The following is a 24,689-nucleotide window of genomic DNA, read 5'->3' as shown; positions in this document are numbered from 1 at the left end:
GAGATGGTTGTAGTGATCAGAAACCTGGTGTGGTGATTCCCTCTGACTATCTAGGTGTGCAGATGACTTCAATTAAACTTAATGGTGAGAACTATGTACCATGGGCCAAGTCAGTGGAAGTTTTTCTTAAGGCAAAGCGGAAAGTGAAGCATGTGAAGGAAGATAAACCATCAGCTGACTCTTCAGGGTTTGATGACTGGAAATAGGAAGATGCCCAAATCATGACATAGTTATGGAATAGTATGGAACCTAAAATTAGTGCCAACTTTATATTCTCAGATACAGCTAAGGACATATGGGAACATGCCAAGAAACTTTATTCTGGGCAGGATAACACTATGAGGGTATATCAGCTCTATCAGGAGTATTTTGATCTGCAACAAGGGAGTAAAACCCTAAAAGAGTACTATGCCAGCATGAAAAACATCAGAAATGAACTAAATGTCTATCATCCCCTAACTCCGGGTGTTAAGGTTCAGCAACAACAAAGGGAGGAACTGGATGTCACTAGGTTCTTAATGGGGCTGAAATCGGAGTACGAACCAGTTAGAGCCCAAATTTTGGGAAGCTCTACTCATCCTACCCTAGAGGAAGTATTTGCAAGGCTCCGCAGGATCTCCTTGGGTTCTACAGAGAGTATCACACCATCTAATAGATCGGGATTTGTGGTAGCCAAAGGAGGTGGACGTGGTAAAAGAGGGGGAGGACATGGATCTCGAGGAGGTCGTGGTGGTTCCATATTTGGCCGTGGTGGTGGTCAAGACTCAGGGGGAGGCCATGGTAAAGGAAAAGGTACCTCTACTAGGAAGTGTACCCACTGTGGCAGGGAAGGACATTCAGTGAATTTTTGTTATGATCTCCATGGCCCACCTTCTACATGGGCAAATCAGGCAGTTGTTGGTGGGTTTAATGGTAGTGATAACCAACAGCCAGATCTCACATCTTCCACATCTACATCTGTTGCTGGGAAGGAGATGATGAGTGTACCATGCGACGAGTATGAGAGGTTCCTTCAGGCTACTTCACAACATACAACTGCCACCCTTGCTCACTTAGGTATTGCTTGTCTGGCATCCAAACCCTCTTCCTGGATTATTGACTCTGGATCCTCTGATCACATGACCGGGACTCCAGGTGTGTTCTCTTCCCTCTCTAAAACTTCCACATCTCAAACTGTTACCCTTGCCAACGGTTCCTCTTCTCCCATCTGTGGTGTTGGTAATGTTGACACGGCTTCTCTTTCTTTATCATTTGTTCTATATGTACCTAAATTTCCATTCAATCTTATGTCAGTCAGTAAATTAACTAAGACCCTTAATTGCTCTATTACATTTTTCCCTTCCTTTTGTGTTTTTTAGGATCTCAAGACGGGGAAGAAGATTGGTGGGAGGGCATGAAGCCGGTGGATTGTATTACCTTGACGGTGGTGGATCGTCAATTGCACTTCAAACTTCACTCACTCCTCTACAATGGCATTGTCGACCAGGACATCCATCTCTCAAGGAACTCAAGATATTAATTCCGTCTTTGAGTCATTTGTCGTCTTTACAGTGTGAATCATGTCAGTATGGGAAACACCATCGAGTTCCCTTCATTCCTAGAGTTGATAGTCGTATGTTGAGTCATTTTGCTTTAGTTCATTCAGATGTTTAGGGTCCGATTAAAATAGAGTCTTATAATGGTTACAAGTATATTGTCAGTTTCATTGATGATTGTTCAAGGATGACATGGATTTATTTAATGAAGGAAAGGAGTGAATTATTTTCCATTTTTTAAAAATTCCATGTTGAAATACGTACACAATTTGGTGTTCCAATCAAAGTTCTTCGTTCAGATAACGATCGTGAATACTTTCTTACTTCCTTTCAACAGTATTTAGAACAACATGGCATCATTCATCAAACTTCATGTGCATCCACTCCTCAACAAAATGGGGTGGCTGAACGAAAGAACCGTCATCTCCTTGAAATTGCTCGGTCTATTCTTCATCATATGAGTGTTCCTAAACGATTTTGGAGGGATGTTGTGCTTACTGCTTGTTTCCTTATTAATCGGATGCCCTCCTCCATCCTTCATGGTCGGTCTCCCTTTTCTATTTTGTTCCCCACCTTGTCTCCCTTTCCATTAACACCCCGGGTCCTTGGTTGTGTGTGCTTTATTCACAATCTGAGTCCTGGGATAGACAAGTTGGATGCACGCTCTATTAAGTGTGTCTTTCTTGGCTACTCTCGGACCCAGAAAGGGTATAAGTGTTACAATCCCATTACTCGGAAGTTCTATGTCTATCCTGATGTCACCTTTTCTGAGTCTATCCCCTTCTTCTCAGGACCTGAAGTATTGGTATCTCCACCTTTGCTTCCTCTTCCTCTTCCAGTCTGTAATCTCGTTGCGGTTGTTCCAGTTGGGGTTGTCCCTTCACCTCCTCCAGTGCAAATTCCTACTGAATGACCACCAATCTGGCACATGTATACTCATCGATAGACACAGGTTCCTACTCCAGCTTCTACCTTGTCTACGAATCCTATTGTTGCTCCTATCCCAGAACCTTCAAGACTTGATCTTCCCATTGCTTTACGGAAAGGTAAACGTAGTTGTACCCTCCATCCCATTTCCAATTCTGTTTCAGTCTCTCGCCTTTCTGCTTCACATCACCAGTTTGTTTCACTGTTGTCATCTATTTCTATACCTAAGAATGTCTAGGAGGATCTTACCTCACTTGGGTGGCATCAAGCAATGGAAGAGGAACTCTCTGCCCTTCAACATACTCAAACGTGGGAACTCACTACTCTTCCTCCCAGTAAGCATGTCGTGCGTTGTAAATGGGTGTATACTATTAAATACTTGCCAGATGGTAGTGTGGAGCATTTAAAGGCCAAACTTGTTGCTAAAGGTTATTCACAGTTGTATGGGGTGAACTATATGGAGACCTCTCCCGTAGCTAAGATTGGCTCCGTCTGTGTCTTAATTTCCCTAACAGTTATGTATGATTGGCCCTTGTTTCAACTTGACATTAAAAATGTCTTCCTTCATGGTGACCTTATGGAGGAGGTATATATGGAGCAACCACCGGGGTTTGTTGCTCAGGGAGAGGATGGTAAGTTGTGCAGACTGAAAAAGGCAATTTATGGGTTCAAACAATCGCCTCAAGCTTGGTTTGGGAAGTTTAGTGAAGTGGTGAAGAACTTTGGAATGAAACAATGTCAGGTTGGCCACTCAGTGTTCAGCTATGATTTAGAAGCCGAAAAGATTTTATTAGTGGTCTATGTGGATGATATTGTCATAACTGGCAGTGACAAATTGGGGATTGATAAACTAAAGGTCCTTCTGCAAAACCATTTTCAAACAAAAGACCTTGGGAAGTTGAAGTATTTCTTAGGTATAGAAATTGCCATATCAAAACAAGGTGTAAACCTGTGCCAAAGAAAATATGGTCTTGATCTGCTAGATGAAACATGGCTGTTAAGTGCAAAACTGGCTGAAACTCCCATGGAACCAAATGCTAAGTTGAGCAGTGACACAGGGGAAATATTTGATGATCTTGGAAGATATAGACGGTTAGTGGGGAAGCATAACTATTTGACTATCACAAGACCAGACATCTCCTTTGTAGCCAATGTGGTGAGCCAATTTATGCAGAACCCTCGGATACCTCATTGGGATGCAGTTCTTAGAATTGTAAGGTACCTGAAGGGAGCTCCGGGCCGTGGGATATTATACAAACCAGGAGGAAGACTTGAGGTAATTGGGTATACAGATGCAGATTGGGCAGGCTCAGTGTCAGATAGAAGATCAACTACAGATTACTGCACATTCCTTGGAGGCAATCTAGTGACATGGAAGAATAAGAAGCAAACTGTTGTGGCAAGGAGTAGTGCTGAAGCCAAATACAGAGCCATGGCACACACTACATGTGAATTAGTATGGCTGAGAAACCTCCTACAAGAAATTGGATTCACAATGGACAGAGCTATGAGATTGTACTGTGATAACCAAGCTGCAATTCACATCTCGTCTAATCCTGTTTTTCATGAGAGAACAAAGCACATAGAGATTGATTGCCACTTTGTGAGGGAGAAAGTCCTTATTGAAGAGATAAGCACAGCACATGTGGGCTTAGGTGATCAGTGGGCAGATTTGTTTTCAAAAGGTTTAAACTCAGGGAGAGTGAACTATATATGTAACAAGCTGGAATTATATGACATATATTCACCAGCTTGAGGGGGAGTGTTAGAGTTAGCTGAATGAGGGGGAGATTAGTCTTTTCCAGCCACTTTAAGTTATGTGCTTATGTGGCAGTTTTAATAAGACTTCCTGTCCCATACTTAAGTGGGGACAGTTTAGTCTTTGTGCTTAATTAAACCCCTTATCCATATTTTGGTCGAATGGTAGGGTTTAGCCTACCAAGCACTGGGATCTCACTATCACAATGCAAGTATACACTGGATTTACTTGAAGAGACAAGGATGTTGGGGTGTAAACTAGCTGTAACACTGGTGGACCCAAACTCTAGACTTGTCTCAAATCAAGGGGAGTTGGTAGATGATCTATGTCAATACATAAGACTAGTTGAAAAGCTTAACTATCTAGCCATTACACACCCAGATATCTCTTGTGCTGTTTAAGTTGTCAATCAATTCATGAGCTCCCCTCATGTTCCTCATCTTGAAGCAATATTCAGGATTATATAGAATCCAAAGGGGACACTAGGCATGGGAGTTATCTATAGAGATCATGAACATTTGGTTGTGTCAAGCTTTACAGATGCAGATTCGGTTGGGTCACCTATAGATCGGAGGTCCATCAGAGGATATTGTACCTTTTAAGTGGGCATCTCATCTCTTGAAACAGAATACAAAGCTATGAATAAAGCTACAGGAGAGCTAATATATCTCAAAAACCTTCTTCAAGAAATAAGAATTGCTGCGAAACTTCCCATACACTTGAATTGTGACAATCAAGCAACTATCCATGTTGCACCAAACCCTGTTTTTCAAGAGATGACAAGAAACATTGAAGTAGACTGCCATTTTATAAGAGAGAAGGTTCAGAGTGGTGGCATAGACACTCCATTTGTGAAGACTGCAGATCAACTACCAGATTTGTGGACTAAAGCCTCAGATTGACTTCATTTCTAGCAAGCTGGATCAATATGACACACACACACCAGCTGGAGGGGGGAGTGTTGAGAGAGCTGTTTAGGTTGTTTATAGTAAGTACTTGGAAGGCAGATAGTTTGATAATTTCCCCAAATAAAGATGGGCAATCCAGTCCAGAAATTAGCATATATAAAGTTGGACCAACTGTCATAGGAGAAGTTAAGTTTCCAAATTCTTCCTAAGCAGATTCAGTAGTTCTCTTAGCTCTAATATCAGAGCTCTCTTCTCTTTTCTTCATCTTCTTTCTTTCTTCTTAATCTTTCTGATCAGAAACCATTACAGCATTATATCAGGAGTGTCTAGAGAGAAAGCAATGGAAGGATCATCTAAGGAAAATTAACAAGTAAAAGGAGGCTTCATAGAGACATAGGCTCTCCTGTTGGATAAAATTTCACTTTATCCATAGTTTGAAAATGTGGAGTCTCTTTCAGCAGTAACTTTTTGTTGGCTTTGGATGTTGTCTCAGAGAATGTAGTCAACTAGTTGTACAGTCTACTAATGAGGAACACTTTTTGTTATATACTTACATGCACACAGATATATATATATATATACAGAGAGAGAGAGAGAGACCAAGGACCTGTATTCTTTATGTTAAACCAGCCCACAACTACCTTAGAATCCCCTCTCAGTACTAAGCTCTTTTTAAGATAGAGATCTCCCTAATCTCAAACCAAGCAACACAGCCATCAATTTTACCCTTTAGTAACCACTCCTTACTTGTATATTCACCTTTTTTTTTATTTTCTTTTAAATAATTTTTCTCTTAATATTAATTATCAAAAAAAAAAGTTTGCATGAATGCATATCCACCCACCATAACAATCACCATATAACCAAAAAAAGAACCCGTAATGAAGAAAAGCTATTAACATATTTATCAAAAAAAAGAAAAGCAATTGCCATCCTCAATTATATGAGCAACTAATTTTTGCAAGATAATTATAAAAAAGTAAAGTTGGAAATACAGTTGTCAAGGTAAAGCCTAGGTGACAAGGCACTCATAAAGGGTCACCTCACCTAGGTGCTTAGTGGTGAGGTGACCCTCCATGAGTGCCTAGTCACCTAGGCTTTACAAGAGACATTATTACATTAAGTAATTTATATAATGAGTTTATAATATTTTCTTAGTTCATATGTGAGATCATTGAGAATATTTTGTGTAGAGTGGCTTGGGTTAGGTGTAGGCAGATATTTGAACCTTTTTCTAAAGATGACTGTGAGGGGATGGCAATATGTGGCAAACTCTTCATCCTTTACGTCAAAACTATTAATGGATAACACCATCCACAAACCACTTTAAACTTAATTCTGATGGATGCAACAATGGAAACCCCAGGCCCTTGGCTATTCAAAGGTCATTAGAGACAATTCAGGTTCTTTTGTAGCACTCTACTCAGAACCAATAGGAGATGTAGATTCTATTACACAGCTATGCCCTTAGCTCCAATCAGATTGATGTACCTTTTGACATTTATTGTAAATGAATAAAGTACATAATTGATTCATGTCATTGTAGAGTGTTTCTGTGTAATACCCTTAAACTGGACACTTATGAGACTCATGTTAATTTAGAATCTTCATAGCCGTTGGATAGATCTGGGGAGATTTATCCTGCCAATGCTGACACTGATGTACCACAAAGTTGGTTGGGGTGGCTTGTCTAAACTGCCAAGGGGAGACCTGAGGTATATGTAGTGTGGGTTTTCTTTAAACCCTAAACCGGACCAAAATTCCAATATTGCCCTGGACCTTGGAGATAGATGGGCAAAACTGAAATGTTACACCTAACCCCTAAATTCGATTGTGGTACTGCACCAGGTGTCGGATTAGTTTGTCTTTGATATGCCAATCAGTGAGATCTTTAAAGGGGGTCAAAACCTGGGTATGTTGGGACAGTCCAAGAATTCATATGAGTGGGTGATCATAGTGACAGGATTAGCCCCTTTGTCGGACAAAGTGAATGATCGGAGATGCACTCTCTCTGATGGAAACCTAAACTGCCGACAGTTGATTTCAACCGTTGAAATTTGTTTTTGCAAAATATATTTATATAAAGATATACATATATATTATGGTTTCAAAATGTTTGCAAATGGTTTTAATTCCCGGGATCCATGTGAGTAGAGAGTGCAGCACTGTACCTTGCAGCCGAGGGAGAGATCCTCTATTGTCGGGCAGTGTTTGATCATTATGGGCTGATAGGTTAAGTGTAAGACCAGTGAGGGTAATACCTAATGGGCTAATCTTGCATCTGCCCACAGTCTTTGGGTTTTCATAAGGTGGCTGGACCCAAGGACCATTTAGTGTAAATGTCGGGCCCATTAAGAGCCCATGGTGATGGACTCAGGGGTTTACTGTCTCCTACAGTGAATTCGGCCAGGCCTTATAACAAAGGCTGGGCTGAACCCATGTGGCTGATGTGTAGATTAATGTTTGGGTCCCACACCATACAAAGAGAGCCAACTGGGCAGCAGTTTAGGAGGTTAAGTGAGCACGTAAACTTAATGGGCCTAAAGCCCAATTCGAACTGGGTTAATTAGATTAATTAAATAGGGGCAAATCTGGGATTGGATCAGCAGATAAGGATAAGAGGATAAGTCCTATCCACTTAGAAAGTCCAGGTCCAAATAAAGATTTGGATCAGGAAATTCCTAATTTGATTAGGATCAAGCTGATCTTAAACTACAGATAAGATAGGGGATTATCCTTATCATTTAAAGAGTCCAGATCCAAATAAAGATTTGGATCAGGAAACTCCTAATCAGATTAGGAGGTTGTCTCTTTAAGGCTATAAATAAGAGAGTAGGGCGGACATGCAAAACACACAACAGACATTACAGCAGTCTGCAGAGTTCTTCCATGTTCTTGCCGCCCCTACCCAATTCGATCTCCACTTGTGGGAGTGGTCAAGAATTGTTCTTGATACTGCATCTTGGTAGAAGAAGCAATCTGAAGTTGTGCTCCCTAGCCCTCTACTCCATTCTTGCTGAAGAATTCGGTTCTTGCTGAAGAGCCGTCCTGCTAATCCTGCTTCACCACACACTATGTCATCTTCAGTGGAAGCGGGTTTTGGTTTTCTCCTTGGGCGTGAACGCCTTTATTGGGAGTTACTGCTACTCCGTATCAGGTATATCCCTCTCCTCCCTTTTGGTTTTAGATCTGGTCCGGTTTGGTCCAAAATTGACCCTTAAAAATGCAGTTTTCTAAAACAGGGAATGCGATTACCAGATGGGAGAGAGAAATTTTTGAAATTTCGCCCAACCTTCCTGCAGGGTTCGGCCATCCATATGATGGATCTCTCATCCCTTCAGTGGTATCAGAGCCCGGTTCAAATCTTGAACCGAATTAAACCAGATCTGGATCTGCGCAAATGGCAGAAGGCGTTCAACCCTATTTGTGCAGTTAACGTTTTTCTGGGAAATCGGTTCCCAGTTTTTGAACGAATCATCTGAAATTAAATCTTTATTAATCTGATTTATATTTAGACTGTTCTATATATTTTTCTTGGATTTTGGGCTGTTCGTATGGTGGAGATCGAATTCTTTAACTGGCACAAGAAATCTGCACACCTGCTGATTTATTCTATTCATTCTTGGTCTGTAATTAATTTTATTTTTTTTTTTATTTTTTAGACGAAATGTATAGGAATTCGAATCCGATGTAATATTAATAGAAAAATTAGGTTTTCTATTTTTATTTCATTCGAAAGCGAAGCAGAAAGTGCAAAGGAGAGAATTTCGCAGATTCGGGTTCAGCGATTTGCAGTTTTGGAAACTACATACTGCGAACTGATCTTTGTTTTGCAGGGTTACAGTCTTACGAACAGCCCTCTTACTGATTCTTGATTGTCAATTGTTTAATTTCAGATCATTTTCTTGAATTGAATCTTGAATTAAACATCAAACCCTAGACCCATTCGAACCAGATTGGACCAAACTGGTTGGACCGAATCTATGGTTCGATGGGGGCTATTCTCAGCCCTAAAATTTCCTATATGGGCCGAGGGATTGATGGTTAATTGAAAGATACAATTCGGCCCACATCTGTAAAACCCAGTTTTAATCTGTTAAAACTACTTTAGCCCAATTCAGCATAAATGCTATATGGGCTGAACTGCAAACCCGTATACCTAGATAATATTAATTGGTAATATTATGAAACTAAATGGGCTTTACATATGGGTTTTACAGTTATTTAATTGATTGGATCAATTATGGATTTCATGCATGTGATGTATGGATGTGTGATGTGCTACGTTCATGGGCCATAAGTACTTGGCCCATGTTGATTCGATAGTGGCTCTTACGTACACCATGGCTGAATGCACATCATTGCCATGGTGTCCTTAAGATCATTGGATGATCTCCCTATGTGGTGGGCCCCACACCAGCTTCCTCCCCAAGAGGAACCATGCGGAACCCTAGCCGTTTAGGGCCCATCTAAATCTGGCTTTATGAAAGCCAGTGGAAGCCACTTTGGTTTGACCTAAATCAGATCTAGGGAGTTTTTCGATCCCTCCATTAAACATAAGTGCATGTGATAGGGAATTTCATATGATGAATTCTCTAAAGGCCTTCCATCATTAGTATGAAGGTTGACTGTATTGATGGGTGGGGATGCACCATAAAATTGGGCTATCCATCTGCTAATGCAGTTGACTGGATTGCTTCATGAGATGATAGGGCGTCATAGATCGATGTGGGAGGGGCCGATCCTAAAATGGAAGACTCTCTCACGGTACCTTGGCGTTCACGAACATGATGGGTGAGCACTTATTGGACAGAAAGGTTCAACCTAAAATGGCTATGAACCTTGTCTGACAGAGGCCAAAGGGAAAGCTCATAAGATGAGTGGATGAGATCCTTCACGGAAGGTGGTGGGGTTTTGCAGCTGAAACAGTTGACTCCATGCACCCTATGTGATTTCCCACATTTCCAGAGACAACTGTCTCCGTCACTGAGATTGGAGGGAATCTCAGAGATGCCCAAAATGGAAATGGAACATAGATTAAAAACCATATCTATGTGATGACATGAATCAATTAGGTTGTGGACTTACAAATCTGCCTTGCCTTTACCAGAAATGGCAAACGGAAACTTCACCAAATTGTTGGATGATAACAAACTCAAGGGCCCTAATTATGCTGACTGGTTCCGAAACCTTATGTTGGTTCTGACGTCCGAGAAATTGGACAAAATTGCTAAGAACCCTGCTCTGGATCGTCCGGGTGACAGGGCTTCTAAGGCCTGAAGAAGAGAGTATCAAAAATGGAAAGAGAAAAACTCTCTTAACCGGTGTTATATTATAGCCTCTTTGGACAATCTGATATAGCGACAATTCGAGAAGATCAAAGTGTCCAATGATATATTGGATAGTCTGAAGACTATGTATGAAGAGCATAACCGTTCTACTCGACAGAAAGTCTTAAAATTGTTTATGACCGCACAGATGACCGAGAACCAACAAGTTCATGACCATTGTCTAAAGATAATGGGTTACATCAATGAACTGGAGGCTTTCGGGACAGGGCTAGATCATGACACTAAAATTGATGTTGTCCTCAATTCCTTACCTCCGTCCTTCAATCAGTTTATCATGAATTACAATATGAATAAGCTAAACGTTAACCTTCAGAAACTCAACAATATGTTGTAGAGGGCTGAAGAACTGATTAAAAAGGATAAGCCGATAGCCATGCTTGTTGAAGGTGGAAAATCGGAAAAGAAAAAGTGGAAGGCTAAAAGGAATGCTCAGAAGAGGGGTAGCAAAACTAAAAAGCAGAAGAAAGATGGGGCATCAGATGCCTGTCACTTCCACAAACAGACCAGCCACTAGAAGAGGAATTGTCCTCAATATCTGGAGACTAAGAAGCAATGTAATTTCGAATCTTTTATGACAGAGACCAATTTGTTGGTCACTTCTGCTTCCTAGTGTATTGACTCTGGGGCTTCAACTCATGCGTGCAACTCACTGCAGGGGTTCAAGATAAGCAAAAGACTGAGTAATGAAGAAGTGATGCTCTACTTGGGGACTTCTGCAACAGTTGCAGCTACAGCCATAGAAACTATAGAACTAGTTTTCAGAGAATGAACAATTGTACTTAAAGATTGTCTTTTCGTACTTAATTTAAGAAGAAATTTGATTTCTGTCTCAAAATTGTGCATGGATGGTTATTCCATCTTATTCAGTAATGTGATTACTATTAAACGGAATAACAAATTCCTTGCATATGAAGAACTTGAGAACGGTCTCTATGTTCTCCATCCTTCTCTAGAAACAAACATTACCGAAACTACGTCGGAAATAATCCCCAAGAAGATGACTCATGATACAGTTAGTCCCACGTGCTTGTGGCATTACCGACTTTGCCACATTAACATAGATCATATCACAAGGTTGGTAAAGGATGGTCCTTTGGATTTTCTAACCGTAGAAGATTTTCCAACCTGTGAACCTTGCCTTCAGGGTAAGATGATGAAACGACCATTTACGGGAAAAGCCTAAAAGATCTACAGGCACACTTGACCTTATACATACTGATGTATGTGGTCCCCTGAATGTTAGGACACGTAACCAGCATGTTTATTTTATAACCTTTACTGACGATTACTCGCAGTATGGTTATGTGTACCTAATGAGACATAAGTCTGAATCTTTTGAAAAGTTCAAAGAATTCAGACAAGAAGTTAAGAAATAGTTAGGGAGAGAAATTAAGACCCTTCAATCAGATCGAGGTGGCAAGTATCTCTTTGACGAATTCAAGGACTACTTAAAGGACAATGGGATAGTATCAAAACTAGCTCCTCCTGCTACACCACAGTTAAACGGTGTATCAGAAAAGAGGAACCGGACCTTATTGGATATGGTCCGATCACTTCTCGTACACTCGGAACTACCTACATCCTTTTAGGGTTACGCATTAGAGACTACGATATACGTGCTGAACCGAGTTCCAACCAAATCCGTTCTGAAGACTCCCTATGAGCTTTGGACCGGTAAGAAACCAAGTGTGAGACACTTGAAAATTTGGGGTTGTCCGGCACATGTTAAAAGAACTAGTGTTGACAAATTGGAATCCAAGACCAGTCGTTTCCTATTTATAGGCTACCCCAAAGGCTCTGTGGGTTACTTATTCTATGATCCAAAAGAGCAAAAGGTGTTTTGCAGTCGAAATGCCCACTTCTTAGAAGAAGATTACATCTTGGATAATCATCATTAGGAAGTTATTCTTGATGATGAGAGCCTAGGGGTAATGGGAGATGTCCCACCAGCTCCAGAAAATAACCAACCTAGATCTACCCGGATTTCCAGGCCTCCAATTCGTTACGGCTATGACCAAGAAAGTTACTTGGTGGAAGCCATGACCAATGAGGAGGATCCCGTGACTTATACGGAAGCTATGTTGGACATAGATTCCTTGAAGTGGGTAGATGCCATAAGAGTTGAGATGGATTCAAGGGAGACCAGTGGAGTCTAGACTCTAGTAGATCCGCCCCCTAGTGTAAAGGCAATTGGTTGCAAATGAATCTATAAGAGGAAGAAGGGCTCCGATGGTAAAGTTGAGACCTACAAGGCTCGTCTTGTGGCAAAAGAGTACACTGTAAAAGAGGGAATCGATTATGAGGAAACCTTTTCGCCTGTGGCCATGCTTAAATCCATTAGGATCCTGCTAGCTGTAGCATCTTACCATGACTACAAGATTTGGCAAATGGATGTCAAAACCGTGTTCCTGAATGGAGATCTTATTGAAGATATCTATATGCAGCAACCGCAAGGTTTCATAGCTGCAGGTCAGGAACACATGGTATGTAAACTCAACCGATCCATATATGGACTTAAGCAAGCTTCTAGGAGTTAGAACATCCGGTTTGACTCTACCGTCAAACAGCTTGACTTTGAGCAAAATCCGGATGAGCCCTATTTTTATAGGAAGACCAGTGGGGATAAGGTTACGTTCTTGGTTCTGTATGTAGATGACATTCTACTCATTGGGAATGATGTAGGAATGTTAACTACGGTGAAAGTGTGGCTTTCACAGCAATTCTCCATGAAAGATCTTGGAGAAGCCTCCTATATACTGAGTCTTCGACTCTATAGAGATAGATCGAAGAAGATAATAGGATTATCTCAGTCTGCTTACATTGACAAAATAGTCGAGAGATACAACATGGAGAACTCCAAGAAAGGAAATGTTCCTTTTAGGCATGGAGTCACTCTCTCCAAGGGTATGTCTCCCAAGACTCCCGAAGAGATTGAGAGCATGAAAGAGGTTCTCCCCGTGGACCGACCCGTGACGAGATCCTACGCCCGGGCCCATAACATCTTGGTATCAGAGCCTACCGTCATGGGAGATCTAGAGCCGCTATCATCCAGGGTCCAAGAACTGGAGCATAGGCTCGCAAAAACCAGCATGGAGGTTCGTGAGGTCAAAGACGATGTCCGAAAGCTGTGGCGCTTGCTGGAAATGTTTTTCTCTAACAAAGAAAGGAACTCTGAGGGAACCGCCACCACCAACAGTCGCCGGCTGGACTGGGCAGAGACGTCCGGCGAATATCAGATCGTCGCCCCGACAGCCGCAGTCATTCCCAAGTATAGTCGGCTAGAATTTCCGTCTTACAACGGCACCAAAGACCCATTAGGATGGTTATATCGCTGCGAACAGTTCTTCCGTAACCAGCGCACTGACGACAGAGACAATGTCAGTCTGGCCGCCTTCCACCTAACGGAAGAGGCACAACTTTGGTTCTGCCGTCTGGAGCAGGAAGAACCCGGGCTCAGTTGGGAACAATTTAAATCCTATTGCCTCCTCAGGTTTGGACCCCCATTGACAAACAACCCGCTGGGGGAGTTAATTAACCTCAAGCAAACTGGAACCGTGGCAGAATACCAATGCCAGTTCCAAACCCTTCTCACCAGGGCAGCCTCGGTATGCCTAGATCAGCAAGTAGATATGTTCACCGCGGGGTTAGCAGAACCCCTAAGGGTGGACGTGGAGATGCAACACCCTCCTAACCTGGTCACAGCAATGAACCTCGCACGCACCTTCGAACGGAAACTGCAGCTCACCCACGGAACCTTCAGTATAGGTCGGCCAGCAACGACCTGGGCACTTTCGAAGACAGCAGGAGTGTCTCCTTCTTCGACCGCCAGCAAGGAACAGAAGCCTCCTACCAGTAACCCTTCCAGATCGGCATCAAGTATAGGGAGTAGCAAGACAACACCCCCCATTAGATGACTGTCCCGGGCCGAGATGGTAGAATGGCGCACAAGAGGGCAGTGCTTCAACTGTGATGATCTGTACTCCTCTGGGCACAGCTGCAAGAAGCTATTATGTCTTCTGGTAGACAAACCCGAAGAGGACGAGGATGAACCTGCAGCATCAGATCCCGAGATCTCCCTCCACGCAATCACGGGGATCAAAACCTCACAAACCGTGCAACTAAGGGCGCCGGTAGCAAGGAAACCAGTACGCATTCTCGTAGACTCCGGAAGCACCCACAACTTTGTCAGTGAACAAGCTGCCCGCCAGTTAGAATTACCGATGGAAATCAGGCCGCAATTACAGGTAGCCGTGGCAAACGGGGAAAGAGTTCACAGCCCCGGTATCTGCAAGGACACCAAAATTCAGGTCAGATCAGAATCTTTCCTTGCTGATTTATTCGTACTCTCCTTGGATGAATTTGACATCGTCCTGGGAGTCAAGTGGCTGATCACTCTAGGGCCAATCCTATGGGATTTCAGCGCCCTGACAATGACATTCCACCTGGATGGAAAACCGGTTACATGGCAGGGAACCAGGATAAGAACAAAGACGCAGTTGCATACACTTCAAGGTGAGAACTTGCGTGCAACAGATATGGAGAGGCTTCTCACGGATTTCTCTGCAGTATTCCAAGAACCCAAGGGGCTCCCACCGTCCAGAGCCTGCGATCATCGGATCCCCTTGATAGCCGGATCAGATCCCGTCGTCGTCCGACCCTATCGCTACCCACACCGACAGAAGGATGAAATAGAAAGGCAGTGTGCGGATATGTTACAGCAGGGGATCATCCGTCCCAGCCGCTCCCCCTTCTCTCCGGTTCTGTTGGTACCCAAGCAAGATGGGACTTGGAGATTTTGAGTGGACTACAAAGAGCTTAACAGTCGGACGGTCAAGGATAAATTTCCTATCCCCATCGTAGATGAGCTATTGGACAAACTCCTTGGCGCCCAATACTTCTCAAAATTAGACCTCCGGTCGGGTTACTTCCAGGTCCGGATGACTCCCGAAGATATAGAGAAAACGGCCTTCAGAACACATCATGGCCATTTTGAATTCCTAGTTATGCCATTCAGCCTCAGCAACGCACCTTCCACGTTCCAGTCCCTGATGAACGAGGTATTTCACTCCCACCTCCGCAGATTTGTCTTGGTATTCTTTGTTGACATCCTAGTCTATAGCAAGTCGTGGGTAGAACACGTGCAGCGCCACAAAGAATTAACCTTTGAACCCGGACAGTTCGTATGGCTGAAGCTCCAACCCTATCGGCAGCACTCCCTCAGACGCAGAGCTTTCCCTAAACTGGCTCCCAAATTCTACGGGCCCTTCAAGATTTTACGGCAGATCGGAAGGTTGCATATCAACTCGAGCTACCAGAACACAGCAGACTCCATGATACCTTCCACATGTCCTTACTCAAGCCATTTACAGGGACTCCTCCTGATAAGGTACCTCCCCTACCACCCTAAAAGGACGGCAGGCCCATTCTCCAACCTCGAGCTCTTGTCCGGTCCCACGTCAATCGGGGTACCTTAGAAGTCCTAGTGGAGTGGGACGAACTACCATCAACTGAGGCCACCTGGATCCCCTGGTCTGATCTTCACAACGCCTATCCAGATCTCGAGCTTGGGGACAAGCTCGTTGCCCGGGAGGGGTGTGATGTTATGGATGCATTCGTGGGAAAGACATACCGCCGCCGGCAGCAGCAATGAGGAGGGGCCAACACGACAGCTTAGCTCTCCACCAGCTTACCTTATCCCATCTATTCTTACTTTATCTATTAGAAATAGGAGTTAAGTTCTGTTCTTAGTAGGAGTTTGTTTGCCTATTAGAAGTAGGAGTTTGATTTAAAGTTGAATTATCTTAGCCTAGTCGAATTCAATAAGGAGTCACCTCTTGTAATCTCCTATTTAAGGAGCTGTGAATTCGGAATAAAGGCATTCAGTTTTTCAGTCAAGGGAAGAGTAAGGAGAGTTCGGGTGATCTCTTGGACAAATCACCTATCAGGTTGCCACAATAGGGTCTGCACGCAAAGGGAGGGGCAAGGGGAAGCTAGAGGTTCTCCCCGTGGACCGACCCGCAACGAGATCCTATGCCCTGGCCCATAACAGATTGCTGGTTGCTACAAAACTTAAGGAGTTACCTAGGATTTAGGTTGCCAGTTGCTACGAAACCTAAGGAATTACCTAGGATTTAGGTCTTTTGTTTGAAAAAAATAAATAAATCCATTGACTAGATGACAAGGGATTCCCCTATCACCTAGGATCACCTTGGCGCTTTAACAACTATGGTTGGCAAAGGAAATTCCATCAACCCTTAACAATTATATACATGTTACCTGAAAAAACTAAAAGAAAAAAAATGATGGCATGTAAAAAGATTTATTCCAGAAAAAAAGAAAATCCCAGCAAACATTAGGAAGTAAAACCACCTTGTATGGAGTTAATTTCTCCCTACAGTAGGCATCTACAGTTTCCTCTTCACATGCAGAAGTCATAACTGCCATTATATACTGCTCAAGGCTATCAGCTGCTGGAAATACAGATACAACATCCTCTGTGAGATGTTCCGCACCATCAAGAAATGGTTTCTGAAGACAAAACGTTTCAGTAAGTTCCATAGATTATCAAGTATTCCTTATTGTATGTGGAACAATATTTTTGAGAGAGAGGTTTGACTTACAAATATCACATTCTAACTTTAAATAAGCTTACCAATTTGTTACCATAAAGCTTATGTAGAAGAGATGCTGAAACGAGAGTTGCATGGCGATCCCAATGAGATAGAATTGGCATGTAAACAGTAGAATCTTTCTTCAAAAGTTTCTTGGTCTCTTCTGCAAGTAATGCTAATGGATGTTCCTGCATCGTATCTGCTGCACTTTCCACAGACTGCACAATCTGTATGGGAAAGGAAATGTCAAGGATGTCATTCTGTTTACCCAGTAGAAACCAAGCCTTAAATAGCTAATTGTCAGCCTTTTATTTATCAGGAATATCTGCACAATTTCATGTGGTGACAGAATTCCATGACCAGGAGATGCTGTAATCAGTTACTGCAAAGACAATCGAGACCCTTTCTTTCCCAAGAATATTGGAACATACATTCAGAAACAAATAAAAGAAAGAAATAAAAAGTCAATGCAGATCATTTCAATTGTTTAATTCCCTATACTACAACCAGGCTCCTTCTTACGGGTGAAATTTAACCTAGTAAACAAATCTTACACCAGGGGATGCTAATAACCGCTTCCAGAAGTGATCATTAATATCAAGCTTTTTAAATATTCACATCACTTACCTCCAGCATGAAAATATCTCAAAACAGGATGAGATTTATATTAATCAAGCATTATAACATAAATGATTGAGAGACTCAAATTTAGGATAGTTGGAAAATTCTTGAACAAGCTCTGGGGATTCCAGGATGACTATTATACTGGCTTATAAAATTGAAGGGATTCTTTTGCCACATCTAAACATATCAAGTCACAAGAATTTGTAAGAAGAAAATGTGAAGTGGCTGTGAATACCAGCATCTTTCTTAAGGAACAATGAGGACTAAAATTGAACTTCAGAGGTGTTTTTCCATACACATTCATGTCAAAATTCTGCAAATAATCAAGTACAATGTCTTCATTCATGTGAAAGGTGGTAGAAATGATCTAAAAGAAGAAGATGGTGATACTTGTATATGATTGAAATAGTTGAATGAATATAACTAAACTTTCACTCAGTAAAAAAAATAAATAAGACCAACTATTGAGATTGGGTTTCTGACACAGGCATGGAAACAAGGATGAAAAGAAGAGCTAAAGTGGCAGAGGTGACAGTACAACACAACAGCTCCACAAAATTAGGCAAAGTTATCTGGTGGATTAAAGCCAAATTTTGTCACAAGTTGGCACTCTTGTGGCACTAGATACTCACCAAGTTTCAGCCAAAACAGATGAGCAGAAGTTTATTTTCTTGACACATCTTTGGAGCTGTTTTATGAAGACTGCAGATTAAGGTCAACAAATTAAAGTCAAACAATTGATCACTGGACCCAACAGTTTGACTTGCCTAAGGTTGTATTTTCATTAGCTAAAGTTTCATCAATTCTGGTTAAGGCATGTGTGAGTTATGGGAGTCTTAGCTGAGGTAACAAAGTGTCCATACCGGTTATACTTAAGTCCAACACAAAAGATCCTTGTAGGTGACATTCTTTCCAAGAAAACCTAAGTGATCGAACGACTTTGTAGAAGAAAAGTGTATAGACAAAGGTTCACAAATGTCTGGGAGGTGTCTCCACTTCGCCTCATTCAGAAAAAGGTAAAGAAAACACTTTTTTTGCTCTTTGGGGGAGAGAGAGTTTGTTGATTGCATCTCTATCAGGCATATTATTTTGGAGCAGTGTGCTTCAGAAGTAGGCTACTTTGATCTCTTCGATTTATCTGAGTTTAATATGGGGAGGAGTTCTGAGAGTAAACATGCAAAGGAGTTGGGAGCTGAATTTTACTCGACTAAGGATACAGATCAGGTACTAGTGCTGATTCCTGAGGATGGTGGACGAAGAAGTGAAGGATCCATAGTCCTGTTTGGTCTTGATTCCTATCTCAGAGGAGAAGGGATTAGAGGAAGTTGAAAAGCAGCCCTAGAAGTATGGGACTGTGCAAGAAAACCAGAAAAACAAACAAGAGAAGATTAGAGAATGAGAGAGAGAGAGAGCTGCGGCAAGGAGGGTTAGAGAATGAGAGGTTCGAACTAAACCTCCCTCTAACACTCTAATACACTTTTATTAGGTTAATCTTTGAGTAATTACAAGAGAGGTCCTTGGTTGGACAAGAAATTACAAAAAAAGAGCATAGAAGAGTATGGGCCCAGAATAAGGCCCATTACAGAGAAGAACATAAAGATAACATAGAGTAACAGCCTATGGGCCATTTGGCCCATCTTCTCTACACTCCCCCTCAAGCTGAGCATAGATGTTAATCATGCCTAGCTTGCCAATGTCATGCTGAAGCCTTGCCTTGGGAATACCCTTGGTGAGGAAATCTGCCAGTTGCCCTTCAGAAGTAATGAATGGAAGACACACTTCACCCGAAGAGACTCTTTCTCGAATAAAGTGTCTATCAACCTCAATATGTTTAGTTCTATCATGTTGTACGGGGTTGTGGGCAATGTTGATGGCAGCCTGATTATCACAGTACAACATCATTGGCATGTCATAATCAATCCCGAGTTCTTCCACCAATGACCTTAGCCACAACAGTTGAGAGACTCCATGTGCCATGGCCCTATATTCTGCTTCTGCTGAGGATCGGGCCACAACTGATTGTTTCTTGCTCCTCCAAGAGACAGCATTACCAGCCACCAGACTGTAATACCCTGAAGTAGATCTTCTGTCATCAATATTTCCAACCCAGTCAGCATCAGTATAGGCTTCAAGTTTCAGATGTCCATGCTTGGTAAACAGAATCCCTTTTCCTGGAGAGCCTTTCAAATAACACAGAACTCGTTCTGCAGCTGCCATATGAGTATCTCGAGGGGCATGCATGTACCGGCTAATACAACTAACAGCATATGCAATATCTGGCCGAGTCATAAACAGGTACAGGAGCTTCCCAAGAAGTCTCTGAGAAACCCCTTTGTCTTCCAACAATGTCCCATCTGAAGCAGAAAGTTTGTGATTCATATCAATAGGAGTTGCAGCTGGTCTAGCACCCATCTTCCCAGTTTTAGAGAGCAAGTCAAGGACATACTTCCTTTGGGAGATAAGAATCCCATCCTTGGATCTAGCAACTTCTATGCCAAGGAAGTATCTCAACTCCCCCAGATCCTTAATCTCAAATTCTATACGAAGGAAAGACTTAAGAGCACGAATTCCTGAGGCATCATTACCAGTCACAACAATGTCACCAACATACACAATGAGATATACTGCCAGAGATTCACTTCTCTTCACAAAAAGAGTATAATCTGACTGTGTCTGAGTGTAGCCAAATTTAACAAGTGTTGTTCTAAATTTCTCAAACCATGCTCTAGGAGACTGTTTGATGCCATAAAGAGATTTCTTCAATTTGCATACCTTTCCTTGCATATCACGTCCATACATTCCTGGAGAGAGAGACATATAGACCTCCTCATGTAAGTCACCATTCAGAAACACATTCTTTACATCCAACTGATAAAGGGGCCAATCAAAGTGAGCTGCCAGAGATAAGAGAACCCTCACAGATGTCATCTTAGCAACAGGAGCAAAGGTCTCCAGGTAATCAATCACATACGTCTGTGTGTAGCCTTTGGCAACCAGTCTGGCCTTATACCTCTTAATAGTCCCATCAACCCAGTATTTAATGGTAAAGACCCACTTGCAACCAATCGGATCCTTCCCTTCAGGCAAATCCACAACTTCCCAAGTATCATTTTTGTGTAGGGCATCCATTTCAGATTTCATGGCATCTCTCCATTCTGGAATCTCAAGAGCTTCTGACACAAATCTAGGAATAGGGTTAGAAGCAACTGAAGAGAGATAGGCAAAGTATGAAGGAGAAAGTAGGTCATAAGAAAGGTGTTTGGAAATGCAGTGTGCAGTGTATTTCCGTTTTCCTTTCCTAACAGCAATAGGAACATCAAGATCCAGGAAAGATGGTTCCAAAGAGGTTAAAACAGCACCTGTTGTCTCATCTGTGATTGGAAGTGTATGAGGCTCATCTGCTGTAAGGGAAACAACCTACACATTCCTGGACCTTTGCCTTTGATACACCTTGGGATTGTGGATAGGACGAGGAGGTAAAGAGATAGGAGCACTAGGACAAGAAGAATGAAGTGACTGGTCCACCCTTGATTCATTTGGTGAGGACACAAGCTCATCAAGAGACTCAACTGGGACAGGGAGAGGAAGAGCAAACACTTGTGACAAACTCTCCCCCTGTTGACAATGTTCTTCCTGAGATGACCCATAAAAAAGAGAAAGTTCATCAAAGGTAACATCCATTGAGACATATCAAGTGCCAGTCTTTGGATCAAAACAACAGTAACCCTTTTGTGTGGGGGAATAACCAAGGAAGATGCATTTGTGGACTTTTGGTACAAACTTATGTCTCTGGGCACTTGGAATGTGAAGATAACAGGTGCAGTCAAACACACGGAGAGGAATCGGGAAGAGATCCTTGTCTGGATGAAGAAGACTGAAGGGGATTTAAACCCTAGAACCCTAGATGGCATACGGTTTATGAGATAGGTAGCAGTGAGAACAGCATCACCCCAAAATCTTGTGGGAATATGTGAGGCAAACAAAAGGCTCCTTGCAACTTCAACAATATGCCTATTTTTTCTTTCAGCAACTCCATTCTGTTCAGGGGTTCTAACACAAAAATTTTGATGAATAACTCCCATGTCAGAGAGATACAAGGATAAACTCTTCTCAAAATACTCTTTTGCATTGTCAGATCTGAAAAACTTGATTGTGGTATCAAACTGAGTTAAAACAAATTCATGAAATTGCCTCACAAGTCTTGGAACTTCTTCACGAGATTTAATTAGGTATATCCAAGTGAATCTAGAAAAATCATCAATAAACAGGATGAAATATCTGTAGCCCCCCATAGAAGATCAGTGGTAAGGCCCCCACACATCAGAGTGCACAATATTAAAAGGAAAAGATGATCTTTTATTGCTCAAAGGGTAATTGTTTCTACAATGCTTTGATAACTAACAAGACTCACAATTAAGACTGGGCACACTGACTCCCTTAAACAGTTCAGGAAATAGATGACTTAAAGCAGAAAAAGGCAAATGACCCAAACGATAATGACTCAACATGATTCGACTGACAGACTCTGACAAGGTAGATCCAAAGGCAGCATTCTCAGGATGATCAAGGCATTGTCCAGGAGTATCAAGCAAGTATATTCTATTCGCTTCATGGCCACTCACAATCACCTTCCGAGACTCCAGATCCTGAAAAACACAGTGAGAAGGAAAAAATGTTACACAACAATTCAATGACTTGGTTAAGCTACTTACAGATAACAAATTGGTATTTAATCTAGGTACATGAAGGGTGGAGGATAGGAGTAAGGAGTCCGTAGCCTTGACAGTTCCCTTGCCAGAAATAGAGGCAAGAGAGCCATCGGCTAAGGTGATTTTGTCACGACCAGGAAGCAAATCATATGAAACAAACAAAGTGGAAAGATTGGTCATGTGAACAGAAGCACCTGAGTCTATGATCCAAGGGGTCTTAGAATTACCTGAGGTGGTTACATGGTTAGCAAAAGCTCTTATACCTGAGTTAGTGAATGCAATGGTGGCTGAATTTCCTGAAGGGTTGGATGATGAAGTCATTCCTTCAAGATGTCTAATCATCTTTCCAAACTTTTCATACTCAGCTTTCATGGCTGCCAACTGTGCACAGGCAGACTCAACTTCAGCATCTGTACCCATGGCTGACTAAAGCATATGATTGTGATAGTGAGACACTTGTCCGGGATGTAATTTCCAGGAATCGAACAGGAACAAGTTCGGGATGTAATTTCTAGCACTTGTCCTTGGTGTGCTTCGGCTTCTTGCAATATTCACAGACAACCTCCTTCTTTCCAGTGCCACTGGGAGCCCCTATAACTCCTTTGGGTTTAACCCCCATATTTGCAAATGCATTAGTACCAACTCCTTGAACCTGTACCTGTCTTCTGCTTTCTTCACTGCTGACTAAAGCATATGATTGTGATAGTGAGACACTTTCCTTGGACAGAATATTTTGTTTTGTGATGTCATATTCAAGGTTTAGCCCAGTTAGGAACTCAAAAACCTTGTTCCTTTCAACTACATTCTTTTAGGTTTCTGCATCATTGGGAGTATCCCGTGTCATAGCCTCTATCAGATCAATTTCTTGCCACAGAGATTTCAAGGTTGAGAAATATGCCGCAAGGGATTTCTCCCCATGTCTTAGATTCTTCACATCACTCCTTAGTTTATAGGCTCTGGCTACATTCAGTTTCTGGGAGTAGGTTTCTGCAACACTATCCCAGATTTCCTTAGCCGAGTTCATCTAGAGATAATGTTGACTAATCTATGGCTGCATTGAATTCACGAGCCACCCAATCACGGTGTAATTCTCTTGCACCCATTTCTCATAAGAGGGATCATCCTCTGGGGGAGATTTCTTGCTCCCAGAGATAAACCCCCACTTTCCTCTACTACAAATATGAATTTTTACGGATTGTGACCAGGCCAAATAGTTGGTTCCATCCAGTTTAACTGTGGTTACAGCCAACAAAGAATCAGTTGTGGTTCCCAAAGTATGTCCATATTCAGCAGTACTCTTGCTCTCAATATCTGAGAAGTCCATTATGTAAAAACTTCAATTAGGGTTTCGGCAAGCCTCCACTAGTGTACTGATTTTGAAGAACTCAGATTGAGTTGAATCAGCAACAAACACAGCAATTCACAAACTCAATTCAGACCTGACAGCAGTGAGAGCTAAGTTCGGTGGCAGCACTTTCAAGAAGAAGAAGGCCTGATTCAGCCTTCAAAAAACAATCAGCAGACCTCCAAACACTATGTATTCTTGGTTCCCAACAATAATTTCCCAAAGAGAGCAAAAATACAGTCCACAGTACTTAAGAGGCCTTTTTACAAACACTATGTATGCAGGAGTCAACACTCCACTGTTAACTAGCAGGAATCACTTCAAGAACACTCTGTATAGGTCCAAGAAGTAGCTGAACTGAAGTAGAGACTCATACCACTGAGTCTAAACAAGTTTCGGCCACTTGGCAGTCCAACAAGATAAGAAAATAACCCAGAAATCTCTGAGTTAAATCAGTCCAGCAACAGCCGAATAGTAGAGCAGATATAGAGGGGTTTCGAATACTTTAACAGTTCCCCAAATCAGAAAAAAATAACCCAGCAATAACTCAGCAATAACTGAAGCAACTTACAGTTGTATGAATCTCTGATTTGAGCTTCAAATCAGGCCAAACAATCTATCTCTCTAATTCTTCCTGGTCACCAAACTATTCTCCAAGCGAATAGTCTTGGGCACCCTCCAATGACCTCCAAGAGTCAGGCAAATGAGTCTAAACTTCCAGCCCTAGAACACCCTCATGCAGTTGGCTGGACTATAACCACATGAGAGCCACGCCAAGCTCAGGCCTGCTCTGATACCAAGTTGAAAAACAGCCCTAGAAGTATGGGACTGTGCAAGAAAACCAGAAAAACAAACAAGAGAAGATTAAAGAATGAGAGAGAGAGAGTTGCGGCAAGGAGGGTTAGAGAATGAGAGGTTCG

General features: G+C 42.1%; 1 protein-coding gene across 6 annotated transcripts in view; it reads right to left on the bottom strand.

Moving 5' to 3' along the window:
* LOC104607768 (plant/protein (DUF810)) overlaps positions 1 to 24,689 on the bottom strand; it is a 156,969-nt gene that overhangs the window by 86,758 nt on the left and 45,522 nt on the right. For all 6 annotated transcript variants that reach the window (XM_088891194.1, XM_088891198.1, XM_088891197.1 and 3 more), the window contains 2 exons: positions 17,133 to 17,318; positions 16,850 to 17,008 (listed from right to left, as the gene is read on the bottom strand). In XM_088891194.1, the coding sequence (XP_088747320.1) occupies positions 16,850 to 17,008; positions 17,133 to 17,318 (345 nt within the window). The remainder of the gene's footprint in view (positions 1 to 16,849; positions 17,009 to 17,132; positions 17,319 to 24,689) is intronic.

Source organism: Nelumbo nucifera, chromosome 7 (genome assembly GCF_055504915.1).
Source record: "Nelumbo nucifera cultivar China Antique chromosome 7, China Antique-T2T, whole genome shotgun sequence".
Lineage (NCBI taxonomy): Eukaryota > Viridiplantae > Streptophyta > Magnoliopsida > Proteales > Nelumbonaceae > Nelumbo > Nelumbo nucifera.
This window is presented reverse-complemented; position numbering and strand designations above follow the sequence as displayed.